The sequence below is a fragment of the Vidua macroura genome, chromosome 3 (genome assembly GCF_024509145.1).
Source record: "Vidua macroura isolate BioBank_ID:100142 chromosome 3, ASM2450914v1, whole genome shotgun sequence".
Classification (NCBI taxonomy): Eukaryota; Metazoa; Chordata; class Aves; order Passeriformes; family Viduidae; genus Vidua; species Vidua macroura.
Window position 1 is genome coordinate 44,198,304 of NC_071573.1, and position 16,340 is coordinate 44,214,643.

A 16,340-nucleotide genomic window follows, 5' to 3' on the forward strand; every position below is an offset into this window, starting at 1 on the left:
AACACTGCAAAGAAGCTTATTAAAATGTAACTTGAATCTTTAATCCTTTGTAGAGCCAAACATTCTCCAGACATTACCCTCTGATTTTATTCTCCATAGGAGAAAGCAAATGGAGAGACACTGGTGGTCTTCTGTGAATCTGTTCTTCAACCTATGCATTCCTTTGAAGTTCTACTCTTTGATGATGAAAAAGGGGAAGAATTTATTTTGAAAAACTAAAATATTCAAATTAATATTGTGTGCAATAAGAAGATAACTTGCTAAACCACAGTGAATACGTGTCTGTGAGCATGTGCATATTCACATTCATTCTGTATGAAATTAACAGACTAAATATGTTTTGGAATGAGAAGATGAAATTTGACAAAACAAACACACACCCTGCAGAAGTACCCTGAAGAAGTATCCTTCTGCAGAAGTATCTATCCTGGTCCTTTAAATCCTCATCTATAAACAACTGGTTACTGTGTTACCAGCTCTGCCTCAGAGTTCAGAGCAAGATCAGACTGTTTACAATTAATAACAACCACAGATGCTAATGAGCACTATTTTATGATGAAAGTTCATAATTTCTTATCCTGTTGATCACAGTCGCTGACATAATATCTGATGTATTCCAAAGTAAAAAATTATTTTTTGGATTTAAAAATGTCCAGAGCTTTTATTCACACTTTTTTCTTAGGTATTTTTCAGTACAGTAGGAAACAAAAAAATATTTTAAAAAATCAATGTACAAAGCACAAGACATATTTACAGTAGAACTTGTATCATCCTGATTTAGTTCATATAAATCTTTTTCAGTGGATTTGATAAACAACCTGTTCCTCATCTCCAGTATCAGCAGCTACCTTCTGACAAAAAGAGTAAATTTTGCATCCAAAATTTGAAAATTACTTATGAAATTTGTCTTTGAATTAGATTTATCAAATATGAGGTATCTGTAACTGTTTAGATATAACAATGTCCAGACAATCACAAGCCCATTTCATTCACGTAGCTAGATGCATTAACATTAGCTTTCTGTCACTGATTTTCCTTATTTTTATCAAAGTGTTCTTTGTAAGTTCTGTGGTTTCATCCCACTTGTTTTTCTCAGGGCTTGTGTATGACACCAAGTTCTCAGTGTACTGCAAGACTGACTTCAAAAACCTATGAGAAATAAGATCAGAGAAAAAACTCATTTAAGGATTAAAAAAAATTAAAAAAAAAAAAAAAAGAGAAGAGAAGAATACTGCAATGCCTGACTTAAAGTTGCAAACATCTTCAAGTTTCCAAATCTCCCTCAGGATTGGACGATCAATACATTAAGGTTTGCTCTACTTTTGGAGAACCACTCCCTCCCCCTCACACTAAGATGGGAAGAAGATCTTCAGAACTGCAATTAACACTGCCATAGAAAGAAGACAGTGACCAAATGTGACAGTTTCCCCCAATGGTTTCCTTTGCTTTCTTAGTCAAATGTTTCACAATGTATGTGATATCCAACCAGCTGTTAATTAACACACAAGGAGTAAAGTCAGCAACATACTGAATGCAACTTTTATGTATTAATATTCCCTATCTACACTTCAAGAAAGTTATTTTAGCTCCTGACTGTCCGAGGTAAAATTATGACTATAATGATGAAAAATCTCTGTAGTACAGATCAAAATGGAATTCTGGGGCAATTCCTATTTTCATAAAGTAAATTTATATACTCACTTTAGGTACTGCTGATAATCAAAAGGATTCTTCTTACAAACGGAATGAACACTGACTACTTCCAGAGTAATCAACAGTAAGATGAGTCGCAACACTGGAGACAAAAATTTAATGCTAGAAATAAAATAAAAATACTTAAATAAACAAACTAAAACCAAATTAAAAATAAATCATTAATATTAAAAAAATATTAAAACTTCTGCACCCAATCTAAATTGCTGGATATTGCAGAGTTGGGGGAAAAGAAAGATTATGAAATGTCTTTCAGCAAAAAGCAGTGCAAATCCCAGAAAAGTAAACAGAGACTATAAACTGAAAATGAGGAGGGAAAAGAAGGCAAATACCTAAGATTCCAAAGAAAAATTTGCAAGCTTCCATTAATCCATACATAATAAACTACAGTTCAACTGAATCACAAATGTGTATCATCTGTCATCAGTTTAAGCTATGTTTCTTAAGCAACATGGTTAACATTTTTAGGAACATAACCTTTCCAGTAACACAATGCTTATAAAACTCTGGAAAGCCCCTATGATTAGGAAAAAAAATTAATGGAATATTAAAACCTCTTTTATCTAAAAAGAAACTTATTCAAGTGTAAAGAAAAAAAGCAGTAAAATAAAGTAGATAAAATCTTCACATCAGTTAAATCTATTGCAGTCAGATAAAACTTGAATGGCATTTATATACCTAAACAGGAAAAGCCAGAAATTTAAAAAAATACAAGTAATTCAATTAATACTTCATTTGAAAGCTTGTAATTTATAGTGATAATCTAGCAATGCCCCCCAAATTACTCTCCAATTTGGGATTTTCTTGTTATTTCAATATTGCTACTTAATAGAAACCCGGTTGACACTAGACTCTGAAATGGTTAAAAAGAACACATGAACACTGTTGACTTTAAACTTCCAAGTGAACCCACTAAAACGCAGCGTGCAGCCATTCTCTCATAAACCTAACCACACAGTAAAGCAAAACCAGCAGCCAACCTGTTCAGCATCCGTTGATAGTTGAGCCTCTGGCGAGAACGCAGAGTCTTGTTAAACCACTGCGTGTGTCTCAGCCCAGCGCCGGCAATAACCTGTTGGGACACTTGATGGCACTGTGCGCTTATTTTGCGGAGTACCACCACTACTTCCAGGACAGGTCGTGGGGAATACAGCGTGCAAATGCGCGTATCACAAAGTTCCACCAGCAGCCTCCAAAACAGGAAGGGATTTTTTTAACGTCAATCTTTTGTTAGCTGGATTTAACATCGGATACATTTCATATTAAGTGCAGTTTGACTCATAATTTTTTAATTCAGAACACTTGGAAACAAACTGCCCTTACCTCGTGGCTGAAAAAAAGCAAGGATCTGTGTTAGTAGGACTAGTGATTGTGTTTTCTACCACTTTTTTGAATATAAATACAAAACTGATTATGATGAATATGTTTCCCATTTCAGATCAAAGAAACACAACCACAATAAACAAAACTGCCTGACTGAAATGATACACTGAACACATCAGATCACAGCAGGGCTGTGGTTGAAGCCGCCCACCATAGCTCAAGTCACAATCAATCAATCTCCACCATAATAAAACTCACTGAAACAAATGCTATTAATTAGTACTCCCATTAGTGTGTGGTCTTCTGGGCAGAACAAGAAGCAGACTTAACATTGCGTAAAATGCAGGTGGTGAGGCCATTTTTTTAATCAACACCATACCAGATCATGCTTTGTTAAAGCTCACAAGTATCTTCCTGCTGTCATACCTGCTACACTAATGTATCACACATCACTTTAAACACTCTGTTCTTATAGAAGTGTTTCTTAACCTCCCTCATGCTCAGTTTATCCCTGAGATAGCAAAACATTAATGACTTGAAGTGATAAAGGCAGAAAACTCTAAGAAAAGGTCTAACACATCAATAATTAGGCTTCTTTGCTCCAAGTAATAAATTTGCAGATTGGTGGGTAGGAAGCAGAATACCCACTTACTTTATGTAAGTAAAGCAACACGTAGAATCCTCTTTGCTCTATGCCACCCATGCCTAATAGGTTTGATTAGGAGTGTTTTGTTCCAACATACTCATTCAGTCGTGGTACTCTTAAGGCTGCTCTAAGAGTGGCAATTAAAAGTCAAATTATTTTGATTATTATTTCAAATCAGACATAATTGGAATTAACATACCTACAAGTCTGATACCAAGTATAACAAGATATTTTCTCTTTCTGAATCTTGATATTAAAGCATGAAGAATAGAATTACATAGCAGCATATTGCCATTTTGAATGCCACACACAGCTGTGACACCAAGCATATTAAAACAATTTTCTGATGCAGTTTTTAGCACAAAGCAGGCTAAAACCAACCTAATCTAGTAAGTACACAAATATTTAAAATATTTTGCTTTCATGGTCTGAAGAAAAGGTTATTTCTTCAGGCTAATTTCTAAGTAAAATCTCTACTGTAATTCCAAAATGTACAATGTCTCATCCTTATTTTGAAGATGATGTTCAGCTGCAATCCTAAAATTTTCAGATTAAATCAGAAACACTAGAAAAGTGCATACAACAATTCAAGCATTTCTCTGCAAACAGGGACAGGATAATTTAGGTTTGAGAGTTCTTACATTGGGCTGCAAGTAGAAGCTGACATCGGGAACTGGGAGGGCATCAAACTCACCTCTCTGTTAGGACACCATTGATAGGATCATCTGAACTGCAGCAATTCTGGGGCATACAATGCTGCAACTGAGATATAATTTCAGATACCATCAAAATTAAAGTATTACCTTTGGCATTTCCTTCCAACCTTAAAAACAAAAGAGAAAAAAAATCTGAGGCTATAAAATGGTTTAGTATTCATTATTTCTTAAATGGCATAGATCAAGATGCAGATTTTTTTGGATAGCAGTATATCCAGTGTCCACTCTTACACTCTCATATAATTTCTTTTCCCTCTACCTTACAAGCATGATTTTCTCCAATTAAACTTTCTCCAACTAAAGAAACATTTTCTCATTGTTAGCAATCTTCAGAACCCCTCTTAATCCTCCATTCATAAAAAGCCTACAGTATACTGATTATATGTATATGATAGATGCATTAAATTTTCTTCTCTCAGCTCTAAACAAGTACCATATCCTCTAATGATAATATTAATGACTTCCTCCTTTTAAAATAACAATAGAATGCTACATTCTTTTTCTAATTAATGTCTTATATAAAGTTTCCCACTGGTTACCAAGTCCTTTTCAGAATAAGGAATTATTTGCTTTTTTATATCTGGTGATCTTATACAGCACATACCTACCCTTTAATCTTTTCTACTTGTTCCTCAGGCACTGTTGTCAATTCAGGCCATAAGTGGATGCTCTTCATACATTCCAGCACCTCAAAAACACATAATGAAAAAGGTTTTGTAAAGTATAGATTTTGACATGCTTTTCTTAGTGGCCCATTTAGAAAAAAACTGCAACAGGCAGTAAGTTATTTGTTCACTAGTCATAACTGTGTAAGCCAACTTCATTTGTTAAGGTTTAGGTTAGGGCAAAAGGTAGATGTACACTTCCATGCTAAAACATTATCTAAACACACTAATTTAGTATTCTATGGGTTTTTTTTAATATAAAAAATTAGCTAACATGACTTTTGTAGCACACTGTTTGCATGCTGTTGAAAAGTAAAAGAACTAGGTATGTCTACTGCAATCTCAAATGAATAGAGAAACATCCTCAAGCAGAGGGTTAAACTGATTGGCAGAAAACTACTATAACATTGGAAAGCAGATTTTGCTACCATAAAAGAATCTTAATCAGCTGGCCTTCATACAGTAAAAAAAACTTAGTAATAGCTTAATCCTGGAGACAGGACCTAGCAGTGGTCCTGACATAAAAAAACATATGGAGATTAAGAAAACTAAAGAAAAGCAAACACTCAGGTAAGAATAAAGTTATTGTGTGATCTAGAACACAAATATGGTATTAATTACATAAACAGGAGTGTGCATAATTATATCTCATTTTAGCAACTGTGATTTCCTTTATGTTTTGAAAAATAAACAAAAAAAAAAAAAGTCAGGTTTGAACTTTTTTTTAGGACAATCAAAGCATGAAGAATTAGATAATTTTGAGGATTCACAATTTTAAGGGCCACAATGCTGTCACAGATGGAAGTACCTACCTGTTTCTTGAGTCGGGAAATTGGATGAAACCGAGATTGGTAGCAACTTGCACAGTTCATCAGTGGTTTTATGACCATGTGTTCCTGATTTACAAGATCACAGACAATACACAAGTGTTTCTCTAAGCTGTCCTAATAATATGCAGACTTAGACTTATACTTCATTTTATGCATGCCACCTATAGCACTGATGTCAATAAACACTTCCAAATGTCTAAGGGCTGAAAGAAGTAATCATCACAATGAGTGGTTGAAGCTTAATTTCACATATTTTACCTATGAAGCCTGACAGTAGTTGACAGAAAAGCAACCAAGTATTCTCTTAATGCAGCAGCACACAATACATCTTGAAAAACTAAAAAAGAGCTGCAACTAATAAATGGAAGATTTATCTCACAGGTTCCTGCAGGATATTGAAAGAAGCAATCTCAAATATAAACAGGAAACTGGGGAGACCAAACACAATAATTGCTGATGCTGAGAAACATAGTACTAGGCAAAAAGTGTTTACAAATTCATAGTGTAAGTATAGATACAAATAACACTTCCATTAGCAAGGCACTATTATTTACAGTGTCTCAGGAAAAGAAAATCTCGATAACTACACACTACATACCTCAGTGGGTGAGCCACAGATGTTCTACATACCTTTCAGATAATTCTGCAGATAAACAGGCTAGTTCATCAATACAATTTGATAAAATTAAGTGTAATCATTATAATTTACGGATCAACCTTTTGAATAAGGACTGGTTAAGCCAACAAATTAAAGTACAGTAAGAAAGGGTAACATTTTGGAAAAATTTCTGTACTTATTTCACAACAAAACTAGGCAAAAACATACTTCCACAATTTTTTACTTGGAGGAATATTTTATTTGCACAAAAAGCAGTTATCAGGAAAGATTCAGTCATAAAACTCTATCTAAAATCATATTTGGTATCCAAAATAACAAAAAAAAAAAATCTGAGAACAAAATATTGGTCCCTACCTTAAGAGAAAACATATTTTCATCTGAGAATCTGCAGAGAATAGAAATAGCAAATCCAACTATCTGGTTAGCTATTTCTCTGGGAAATGTTTCTAGATTGATCTCTCCATGGCTTAAATGATCTCTTATACGTGGGCCCTCCTGGTGGTTCAAGAAATCCCAAAGGAAGTCCTGTGGAAACACACACCAACTATACAGAATTATATTCTATGTGTATTCACACAGAATTGAACATATTCAGTGTATACAATATCCTTGAAAGACAAGTATGTGACCGTGTCTATATTATAGGGGTGCTCAGATATTGAGGAAAAAAAAAAAAAAAAAGCAAACAAAAAAAAAAAAAAAAAACCCAGTGCAAACTAAACTTGTAAGATACATTCTATACTGTGACAGCTAGCAACAGATTTCCATCAGCTCAGTGTCCCAGGCCCTTCACAGCCCCACTGCCTCTGGTGACAGGACATTAACCTCAGATCTCCCCTATATTCCCAAAAGACCTCTAAACTCAGAACTCCTAGTTTTCCTGTTCACAATCTATTTGGGTAGTAAGATGCAGAACGTGGTCTGGTAGGTTTGAGTCACATTTTTGTACTATCTGCCCAGACAATGTAAGGCATGTCTCACAAGCAATCAGAAATAAGTTTTGAAATTTCCCTGTATGGGGCACCAGTTCTTCTCCTGCTCCATTCAACTGAACTTCAGGAGTCTAAAGACAAATATCTCTGAGACACCTATATTTCAGAAAGAAAGCTAGTCCCATAGCCTAGTGCAATATAGCTTGTCAGGTATAACTTTGTATCCTCAGCAATACAAAAGGCTAACAAGCTTCTAAGGTTGTAAGCTGCTGGACATAAGCTATATGAAATAATTATGTATTAGGCATATCATAAAGATTATTACTAAGTGAAACAAACAAACAAAAGACAACAATGACAAAACCCTAGAACACTTTCAAAACACTTTCCATGGCAGGCTCCTCAAGAACTACAGGTAGCTGGTTGACGACTTCATCATCCAAATGCTTTGCTAGCATCTAGGAAAAAAAATAATTTTAATAGAAACCTATTGAATTATTGAAGACTATATAATTAAAGAAAAAACACCAACTAAAATAGCTTTCCTAATCTGATGTGATTAATTCTGCCACTCTAGAATCAAGATGCCTAATTATTACTGACAAACAACTTGAAATAATCCAATCAACTTGTAAAACTGAGGATTTCTGCTGGCATTATTTATTTGTATGTATTTTGAATAACTGAACCTAAGAAAAATAGCAGAATGTTTGTTTCTGTAGAGTGATGAATTTCAAGATAAAAACATTTAGGAAAAAATAGTCTGTTCATTACAACTTGTATTAATTTTGATACTTGCTGAAGCATTCCAGATTTTAAGTGTTCACTGTCTACCATCTTTTATTTGGGAAAAAAAGTAGGAATAATGCCATATTCAACAAAAGAAAGTGCATTCTTAACTCTAGTAATGGGAAACATGCATGGTTTAAACAGGCATGACACTGATATATATTTAGAAAAAAATCACAGTACCTCATCAAAAGTGGTGTAGAGAGCAGAAGACTAGAACAAAACAGAAATAATATTATCTGGTTTTCAAACAAAATCAATTAACTAGTCATGTATATAAAACTTTAGTTTATTCATTTGCATGAGATACCAGAGGTGCACGAATAGCAAAAAAGTCCCTTTATGAATGAAAAAAGGCACTTCGGGATTTTGTGCTGAGTTTTTTAAAGCAAATATATTATGTCCTGCTCTTTACCCTAAATACTGTTTCTGAACTTTAATCTTCCACTACTTTTTCAGTCCTTTTTAGAGGCAGACATTTAAAAAAATATTAAAGGCATTCATGAATCTCAACTGAAGATTTGTAAATAATGTTCCAAAATTGATTGAAATTTTGTGGGGTAAATCTGTAAATGGTTATAGACACTACGTTTCTAGAATAACTCTTTTGCAAATATTGTAAGCACTAAATCATAATTAACTTTAGACAAAAGTTTACCTCTGCTGTTAGCAATCGATTTGGACATTTATTAGTTGTAGTGAAGAGCATTCTAAGTCCAACTTCCAGTTGAGGAAGTAAAAGAATCACACTGTCAGCATACCTGAAAAAGTAACAGAGATATCCAAAGGGTGTTTTTTTCCTTATAAATATAAACTATTCCAGAGTTACAGTCTCGGGCCAAACAACCCTGACAAAATTCTTTTGTAATGCACTTTGCAAACAAACAATAAATGACTACCTGTGCCAAACAGAAACTGACCACTGAATTCAACTCAGAGACGAGAATAACTCACAAAAAGATGGAGCATGTGAGAGGAAAACAAAACAATACACTTTTTTTTTTTTAATTCAAAATATGTGTGATTTAACACATGAAGATTTATTTCCACTTGCTTTGTAAACCTCTCCTTTTTTGCTACATCTCCAACAGCTCTTTTTGGGCTTCAAAATATAGTTTATAACCTTAGCTGGCACAAAACAAAGCTATAACTCAACAAACTTTCCAAGAGATCACCATAACGAAGCATAACTATATGCTGTGAAGTAATTTAGTATGAAGCCTTGGAATCTGCAAATACAGTTATAAAATACAGAATATATTCTTTTTAGTTTCTATTTAAAAAAATTACAAGATCTTACCTGCTTTGCTTGAAAGCTGTTAAAGCAGCCATCCAAAATGGTAACATAATTTTTAATACAAAACTGGACAGTTTTACAAGTTCTTCAGCTATGGAAAGTATTTCACTATTGAGATCTGCAAGTTAAAAAAGCAATATTGAAAAACTACATATAATCTACACTTTACTAACGAATTTTAAATATTTCACTGAAAGTATGATATTATTTCAATATTTGTAAAGGGAAATTTAAAAGTTATCCAATTTATTTTAACTATGCAAGTACAACAGTAGCCATATTTAAGATCAGAATTTAAATATGTAAGACTGCATTTGTGGTGATAATATAAAATTATAGAGTAAAATCAGTTAAAAAAGTCATGTTTGCTTTTTATTGAAAGACTACATAGCAACTGAACCCAGCTTCTGTTGAGTTATTCTCTACCTACTTCAGATACTTTAAAAAAGTATATTATTAATGAATCATTTCTATTCAGCCAGAATCAGTAGAGTAGAAGGAACATTTGGCCATGAGCAAGTTGCTCCTATTTTATCAATTTTCTGTAATTTTATCAAATTTCTGAAAATACAGCATAATAAACTAATACTTCATACTTCAATGGTACCATGTAATAAAACCCACACTTATAAATTCATATTATAAATGTCTTATCCAAGAGAAAGCTTAAAATGATAAGTGTAACTTGATTGCAGTAGGTGTTTTTTCAAAGCCAATCAACAGCCATAGGATTTACACTACATAATTATTGGAATGTTATCAGCTTGATTTGGTTCCCAAAAGCCCTGTCTCAATTTCTGGAGAGATGTTCCACTGATTATAATAGCACAAATTGACCATGATCACCATTGACACCAAGATCCCTTATATGCTATTATTGCCTTAAAAAAGTAGGAATAAACCAAACAAGGTCTGTGGACAGGGAGAAGATTTTAATATGACACTTCAAATCCTTCCCTGAGAAACGCATTAATGTAGTGAAGATGTGTCACCATCTTTTACTCTGTTTCAACACTGCCTTCCTTGTAAGACTCAGGGTACTCCTGTTGGGACCCTTGCAGCTGGAATCCATTGATTCCAAAACAAGTTAGATTTCATAAAGGCAAACTAGATTAATGCTACATGAAATTAATTCTCATAGTAAAAAAAGTAACATACAGTTGAAGTCTTCTAGAAGCAGACATATTTAATGTTTCAATGTGTTGCAATTATTTTAGAATGCAGTAGTTTTTTTACTCAATAGTCAGTGAGCTATCAGCATATTAAGAAGATGTCCTACAAGCATGATTGGTTCATCTAACGACAATGTATACAAGTACTTAGTTAAGATTTAATCTTGGAACTCTGGGAAATGCATTATTTCCAGCAGCACTTCTTGGACAAGGAAACAATAGCAAACACAGGATAATAAAAAATTTGCTAGTGGTTAAATACTTGCCTGGAAATGCATCAAGCTCCTCTAAGCTAATGAAGACCACATAAGGTCGATGTACTAAGACACCTTTAGTTTGCAGAAGATAGGTCTGTAACAACTGACCCAATCCTGCAGTTAAAAAGAGCAGCATAGCACAGTATCTAGGGAGAATACCACAATATATTAGAAAAGCTTATACAAAGAACTTTTTTTTGCAAATAACCAACATTTGTGAGTTAGGAACAAAGGTTTTTTTTCGCTTTTTTAAAAAACACCCAGAACGTACACTCCCCATCTAAGTAGGAGCACTTAATAATTAATTGCATTCATAAGCATGATAAAAAGAGTGGAATTAGGTAAAAAGCATCACTGTATTCTACAATGGTTGTTGTTGCTCCTCCTTCTACCCCATTCCTCTGTCTTTTGTTCCAAATTACTCCTCACTGCCCTGACTTAAAAAAAAGTTAAACTTTCTTGTTTTCCCTAATAGTACAAAGCCTGCTGGACCGAATACTGGCCATCTTTGTAATGGCTGAAGTATTCTATGGAAATCCATTTTCAAAAGAAGCAGAAGCTGCAAGGGAAGTTAATTTTCTTTCCCATAAGAGAAGTAAATGGTTACTAACCACTTTTCAAGAACTCACAAGTCTGACTGGTAAGAAAAGGAGTGTTTTTTTCCTGGTAACTTACTTGGCAGGAATTTCTTGTGGTGATGCAAACCCATGCCACAAAACATTACGAAGGTTCAGACCATGTGGAGATCCAATGAATACCCTCAGTACATTCATCTAATTAATAAACAAAGCAATTACTGCATGAAGAAATCTATTATTTTTCTTACCCTTTCTTACCCTTACTTTTATTACCTTTCCCTGGCAGAAAAGTTCAGAAATTATTAAGAAACAGCAACGTCTACTGTCAAGATGACTGGCCACCACTTGTCACAGTAACAGAAACTCATTACTTGCAATTCCCAGTATACTCTGAAGGAGAATCTTTCAGCTGATTTGTTCAGGATATGGAATATAATTTAGGAAGAATCAAACAAGTTATTAGATATCCCAAACAGTTATGAAAGGCAAACAAATGAGACCAAGTTTATCTCTTAGTTCTTGTAGTATAAATCCAGTGTAATTTAATGCAAACTAACACAAGGTACATTTGGTAGAAAGAAAACCAGCTCAGTAGTTATTCCTAATTTCAAAACTATGTACTTACTACAGCTTGTCCAAAGACATCTGCAAGCTGCTCAGATGCAAGCAAGTCTCTTAGAAGGAAAGGACAATCATTACCCTTAAGTAAATACACCTATTAAGAAAAAAAGGTCAGAACAGATAATAAATAATTTAGTATACTTTGTATTTCAAACATATACCTTGACTATTTTACACAATAACCATTTTTGTTATTGTAAAAACATTAATCAAACAAAACCCACTAAATCCTTAAAAAGGCTTTAAATTTTGCAATTGCATGACAAATTAAAATTTAGACAATGCATCAGGAAAGAGTGAATATTTTGCTTAATGTGACCATAGTTAGGCCTTTCACAAGGTCTGTACTTATACTGCTTTTTATCTCCAAAAAATCTCACAAAAATCAATAAGGCACAACAAGAACACCTAATTAAGGTAATAAGCTCTATCAAGGACAGCGTATTCTGTTTTCACAATAGAAATTTATAGGATCTGTCATTGTGAAAGGGAGGAGACTTGTGGCTTATTTTCTGATTCAGACTGTTCTTCAAACTAGATTTTATCCATGTTGGACAATATTAGCATCTCAAGTTTCAACTGCTATCACACCTTCCATTCTTTGTACTTTCCCTGGCATTTTTTTCCAATCTTTTGTGACTTCTTTTACTGAAAAATTTACCATGCCCCACAGTTGGGCAAATTGGTTTGTGAGTTAGCCCATTGCTCTTTCTCTGTCATTTCCTTTTCCAGAGCTCCTTATAGATATTGAACAACTAGCTATTTAACTTACCTGGCTGTAAAACAGCCCAGCAGCAAAAACTGTTTAAGTAGCTGTTTCTCCCTTCTCCCTAGGCAAGAAGTTACACAGCAGCCTGTCTTTCCAGCTGCATGCCACCCCTCACAGAAGTTAATATACCATCAGATCTTCTGTGGAAGCCATGATACCCCACTTCAGTTAAATAAATTAAACTGATAAAGATCTACTGTGTACACTGATCAATCAAACACTTCTCTTTCCTAATTAAATTAGTTAGTAAAAGCACTCGCACAAACAACTCTACAAGCACTGGTGAAGGAGCCCCACATATGTTTCCATCAGCACAACTGGATCCAGGAAAGAACCTCTGTCCAACTCAAAATGCATGTGGACTATTAGTGTACTACTACAGAACAGGGTAATATCACTTTTTTCAATGTACAATTGAATCCAAGAGCTCATTCCCATCTCATAAAACCAAATCTACAATAGACTTCTCATGCTGGCACGTCACCCAAGGCTCGCTCCAGGCATGATGTTAGTTTCATTAAGCCAAGAGCAACTTCTGTAGTTTGTGTAGATTGTAAAACATCAAACACTTCCAGAAATACCTGCATAATGGGGGAGAAGAAGAATGTTGCTCTCAATATTTAAAAGGAAAGATCGCATAGCCAATAGCACAGAGAAATGTAAATATTCCTCCATGATAGTTGCTATGCAAATGTAGAAAGAAGACCATGCCAAAGAAATGAAAATGTAGGTACCTGGAGAGAAATTTCCTTAGAGTACTCTTGATATCTAGTGCCTCACATATTTAAAATTATCCATGATAACTTTACAAGGTAAAACTTGGCATTAGGCAAAGGTTATTAGAAAAACAAAATTACAAGCAGTAATCTATCAGAGAAGGACAATTAGTTACAAATTCTAAGCATTTTGGATCATGGATGTCTCTTCTGTGTTCTCACATTAAACTTCCACAAAGAGTTCAGATGCCAAAATACAAACTTAACAGAAATTTCCATACCTCTGTACAGTTTGTCCAGTGGAACCATGATGCATACTGAATTACAAACTGCTCCTTGGTCAGAGATTTGAAGTACGAATTAACAGATTCACAGACAGGTCCTAATGATCGTATGCTTTTGATATAATCCATGCTTTGATCTTAAATTGAAAAATTGAAGGTGATTAGGGTACCAACCTTCCTGAAGGTCTAATATTTTAAAATTCACTAGGGATAAAACCTGCTACAGTTTGTGTACGTATTTAGCACAGACAGTTTTATCCTGACTATTTTAGCACAACCAATATAATACAATTTACACCAAACAATACAATACAATTTACACCAAAACACCACACAGAAAAGGTACTGAGAAGTAAAACTGCAATGCAAAACCAGGTAATATCAAACATCTTCTCCAAACACAACTTAAAAAACCCACAAAAATTGTACCCCAACAGAAACTTAACATGAGAAAATGTGGAAGTAAATAGGATCATTATGTTCTGCTTTTGTTGAAATATGAAGAACCTGCTAGAATTTCTATAGACATTCCATATATCAAGCTGGAAGCTAGTGCAGGCTCAGTGAGAGCCAAATTGCACCACTTATGGCCTTTCAAGAAGGAAGATGGATGTGGTACCTTACAGATTGGCATCATTGCCTCTTTTTCATGGGACACTTTTTATAGGAAAATAAATTCTTCTGGTTTACTGAAAGATATTTCTACCACCTCTGGAAATTTATAACAGAGCTTGCATGATGCAATTCAGCAAATTAAAATTCAATTAATTCATCAGAACATAAATACTTTGTTTTAGTAAAAAAACAACTACAAACTATTCCACATAAAAGGGAAACAAGACTGTACTTCTGTACAACCTAAAGCTGGGAAACACAAACAGAAGCAACAGTTGCAATATTGATGGACCCAGGCTTCTCAATTTAGTGCAAAAGGGCTATAAAAAACAAGGAACAAGACAATTATGGGGTTGGAGAGAAGCAGAACTGAACGCCTTATGTTACAGGCATATTAAGCTGGGAACCAAGATGAAGGCAAAGTAGGAGCTACTTAGGTAGAACAGATTACACGACCCTTAGGAGCTAGCAAAAGCCAAATACCAAACACAGATGAAAAATTTAAAGCTCTTTGTAGATATGAACTCTACATATTCTAATATGCAGCAGAGCTAGTAGTGTACTGTAACAAACTGTCACAACTCAGCTAGGATTGCTATGAGCTGTACTGAAATTCTGCATCAGTCTTACATGCATCACTACTACAGTGATGCAGGTAAACACCAACCTGATTCAAGGTAATACACATGCTCTGTAACAGCTTGCCAACATACTTCTCCATTTTCAGATAAAATATTATCAATATCATGAGTGTCTTTCTTCTCAAATCCAAGTTTGCAAATTGCATAATGCACAGGTTGAGAAAGGCAAGTAGTGACCAAGTCTGGCAACGCCATCTAGAACAAACACACACACACACAGAGAAAGAATCCTTGTAACAAGAAATCACACACACAAAAAAATTATTAAAACATTCACCAACAGCACAGCAACACATACAGTAATACGGTGTCTGTAAACAAGCTGTTGGGTTTGCAATGCAAGTTTCTCATACGTGATGAAAGGAACTCTCAACCAGGACCACCTTCATAAAAATGAGGGAAAGCATTGCTCTGTTTTCACAATGTCAGGATGGTGTATTTCATGACAAGATAGACTGAAGCAAAATACCCCAGTTTATATATAAATGTTCTGCCTAATATCTGAGCTTGCAGAGAAACTGATGCTACTTCAAGTAAACCAAGAGTATCAGTCCTTACAACCAGCAAGATCCTTGGAGGTTGGCAGGGGACCCTTGGAGGGAGGCAGGGGGAGAATACGTGAATTCTGTAGCAATGTTACTGCAATTTAAGCATTCATGCTATTTTCACATTAGTCTAAATGGAAAAATGGACTGATTCAAAAGCACACATTTAAATTTTAAAAGTTGTACAAATAAAACAGCCCATGTTAACAAGCAGGAAAATGCTTCTGATTTAGTTAAAAGAGTCACACTTCTTCACTCATTAGACAGACAAGAAATTGATAATGAAGTACCACAACTAATAATAATTTAAAATATGCCATTAAAGTTAAATTAAAAACATTTTTCCTCTCTAATTGAGTGGCAGAATTGACCTTACATATGTAATTTCTGAATTCACAGCTTCAAAGAGAGAAGAAATATTTATATAGCTGTCAGGACTAAGCAAGGGTAACAATTCCCATCAGAAACCGCTATTAGCTGCCATCTGGAGTACCTACCTGCTATTTAAAGAAAAAAAGAAATTTAAACATCTACAATGTTTCTAAGACCATATCTTAGGATATATAATTCAATCCATCTTAATTTGTGTCTCTTCCCCTTCCCGTTCGCCGT

At 34.4% G+C, this 16,340-nt stretch overlaps 1 protein-coding gene across 1 annotated transcript in view; it reads right to left on the reverse strand.

Annotated features, from left to right (window-relative positions):
- The window catches only part of ERMARD (ER membrane associated RNA degradation), a 24,256-nt gene continuing 7,916 nt past the window's right edge, over positions 1-16,340 (reverse strand). The window contains exons 2-18 of the mRNA XM_053974505.1: positions 15,210-15,378; positions 13,925-14,064; positions 13,407-13,508; positions 12,163-12,252; positions 11,635-11,732; positions 10,969-11,105; positions 9,534-9,648; positions 8,892-8,994; positions 8,417-8,446; positions 7,828-7,902; positions 6,867-7,037; positions 5,876-5,959; positions 5,007-5,086; positions 4,377-4,505; positions 2,694-2,903; positions 1,702-1,815; positions 1-1,149 (exon numbers count right to left, since the gene is read on the reverse strand). Coding sequence (XP_053830480.1) covers positions 990-1,149; positions 1,702-1,815; positions 2,694-2,903; positions 4,377-4,505; positions 5,007-5,086; positions 5,876-5,959; positions 6,867-7,037; positions 7,828-7,902; positions 8,417-8,446; positions 8,892-8,994; positions 9,534-9,648; positions 10,969-11,105; positions 11,635-11,732; positions 12,163-12,252; positions 13,407-13,508; positions 13,925-14,064; positions 15,210-15,378 — 2,007 coding nt within the window. The 3' untranslated portion in view covers positions 1-989. The remainder of the gene's footprint in view (positions 1,150-1,701; positions 1,816-2,693; positions 2,904-4,376; positions 4,506-5,006; positions 5,087-5,875; positions 5,960-6,866; positions 7,038-7,827; positions 7,903-8,416; positions 8,447-8,891; positions 8,995-9,533; positions 9,649-10,968; positions 11,106-11,634; positions 11,733-12,162; positions 12,253-13,406; positions 13,509-13,924; positions 14,065-15,209; positions 15,379-16,340) is intronic.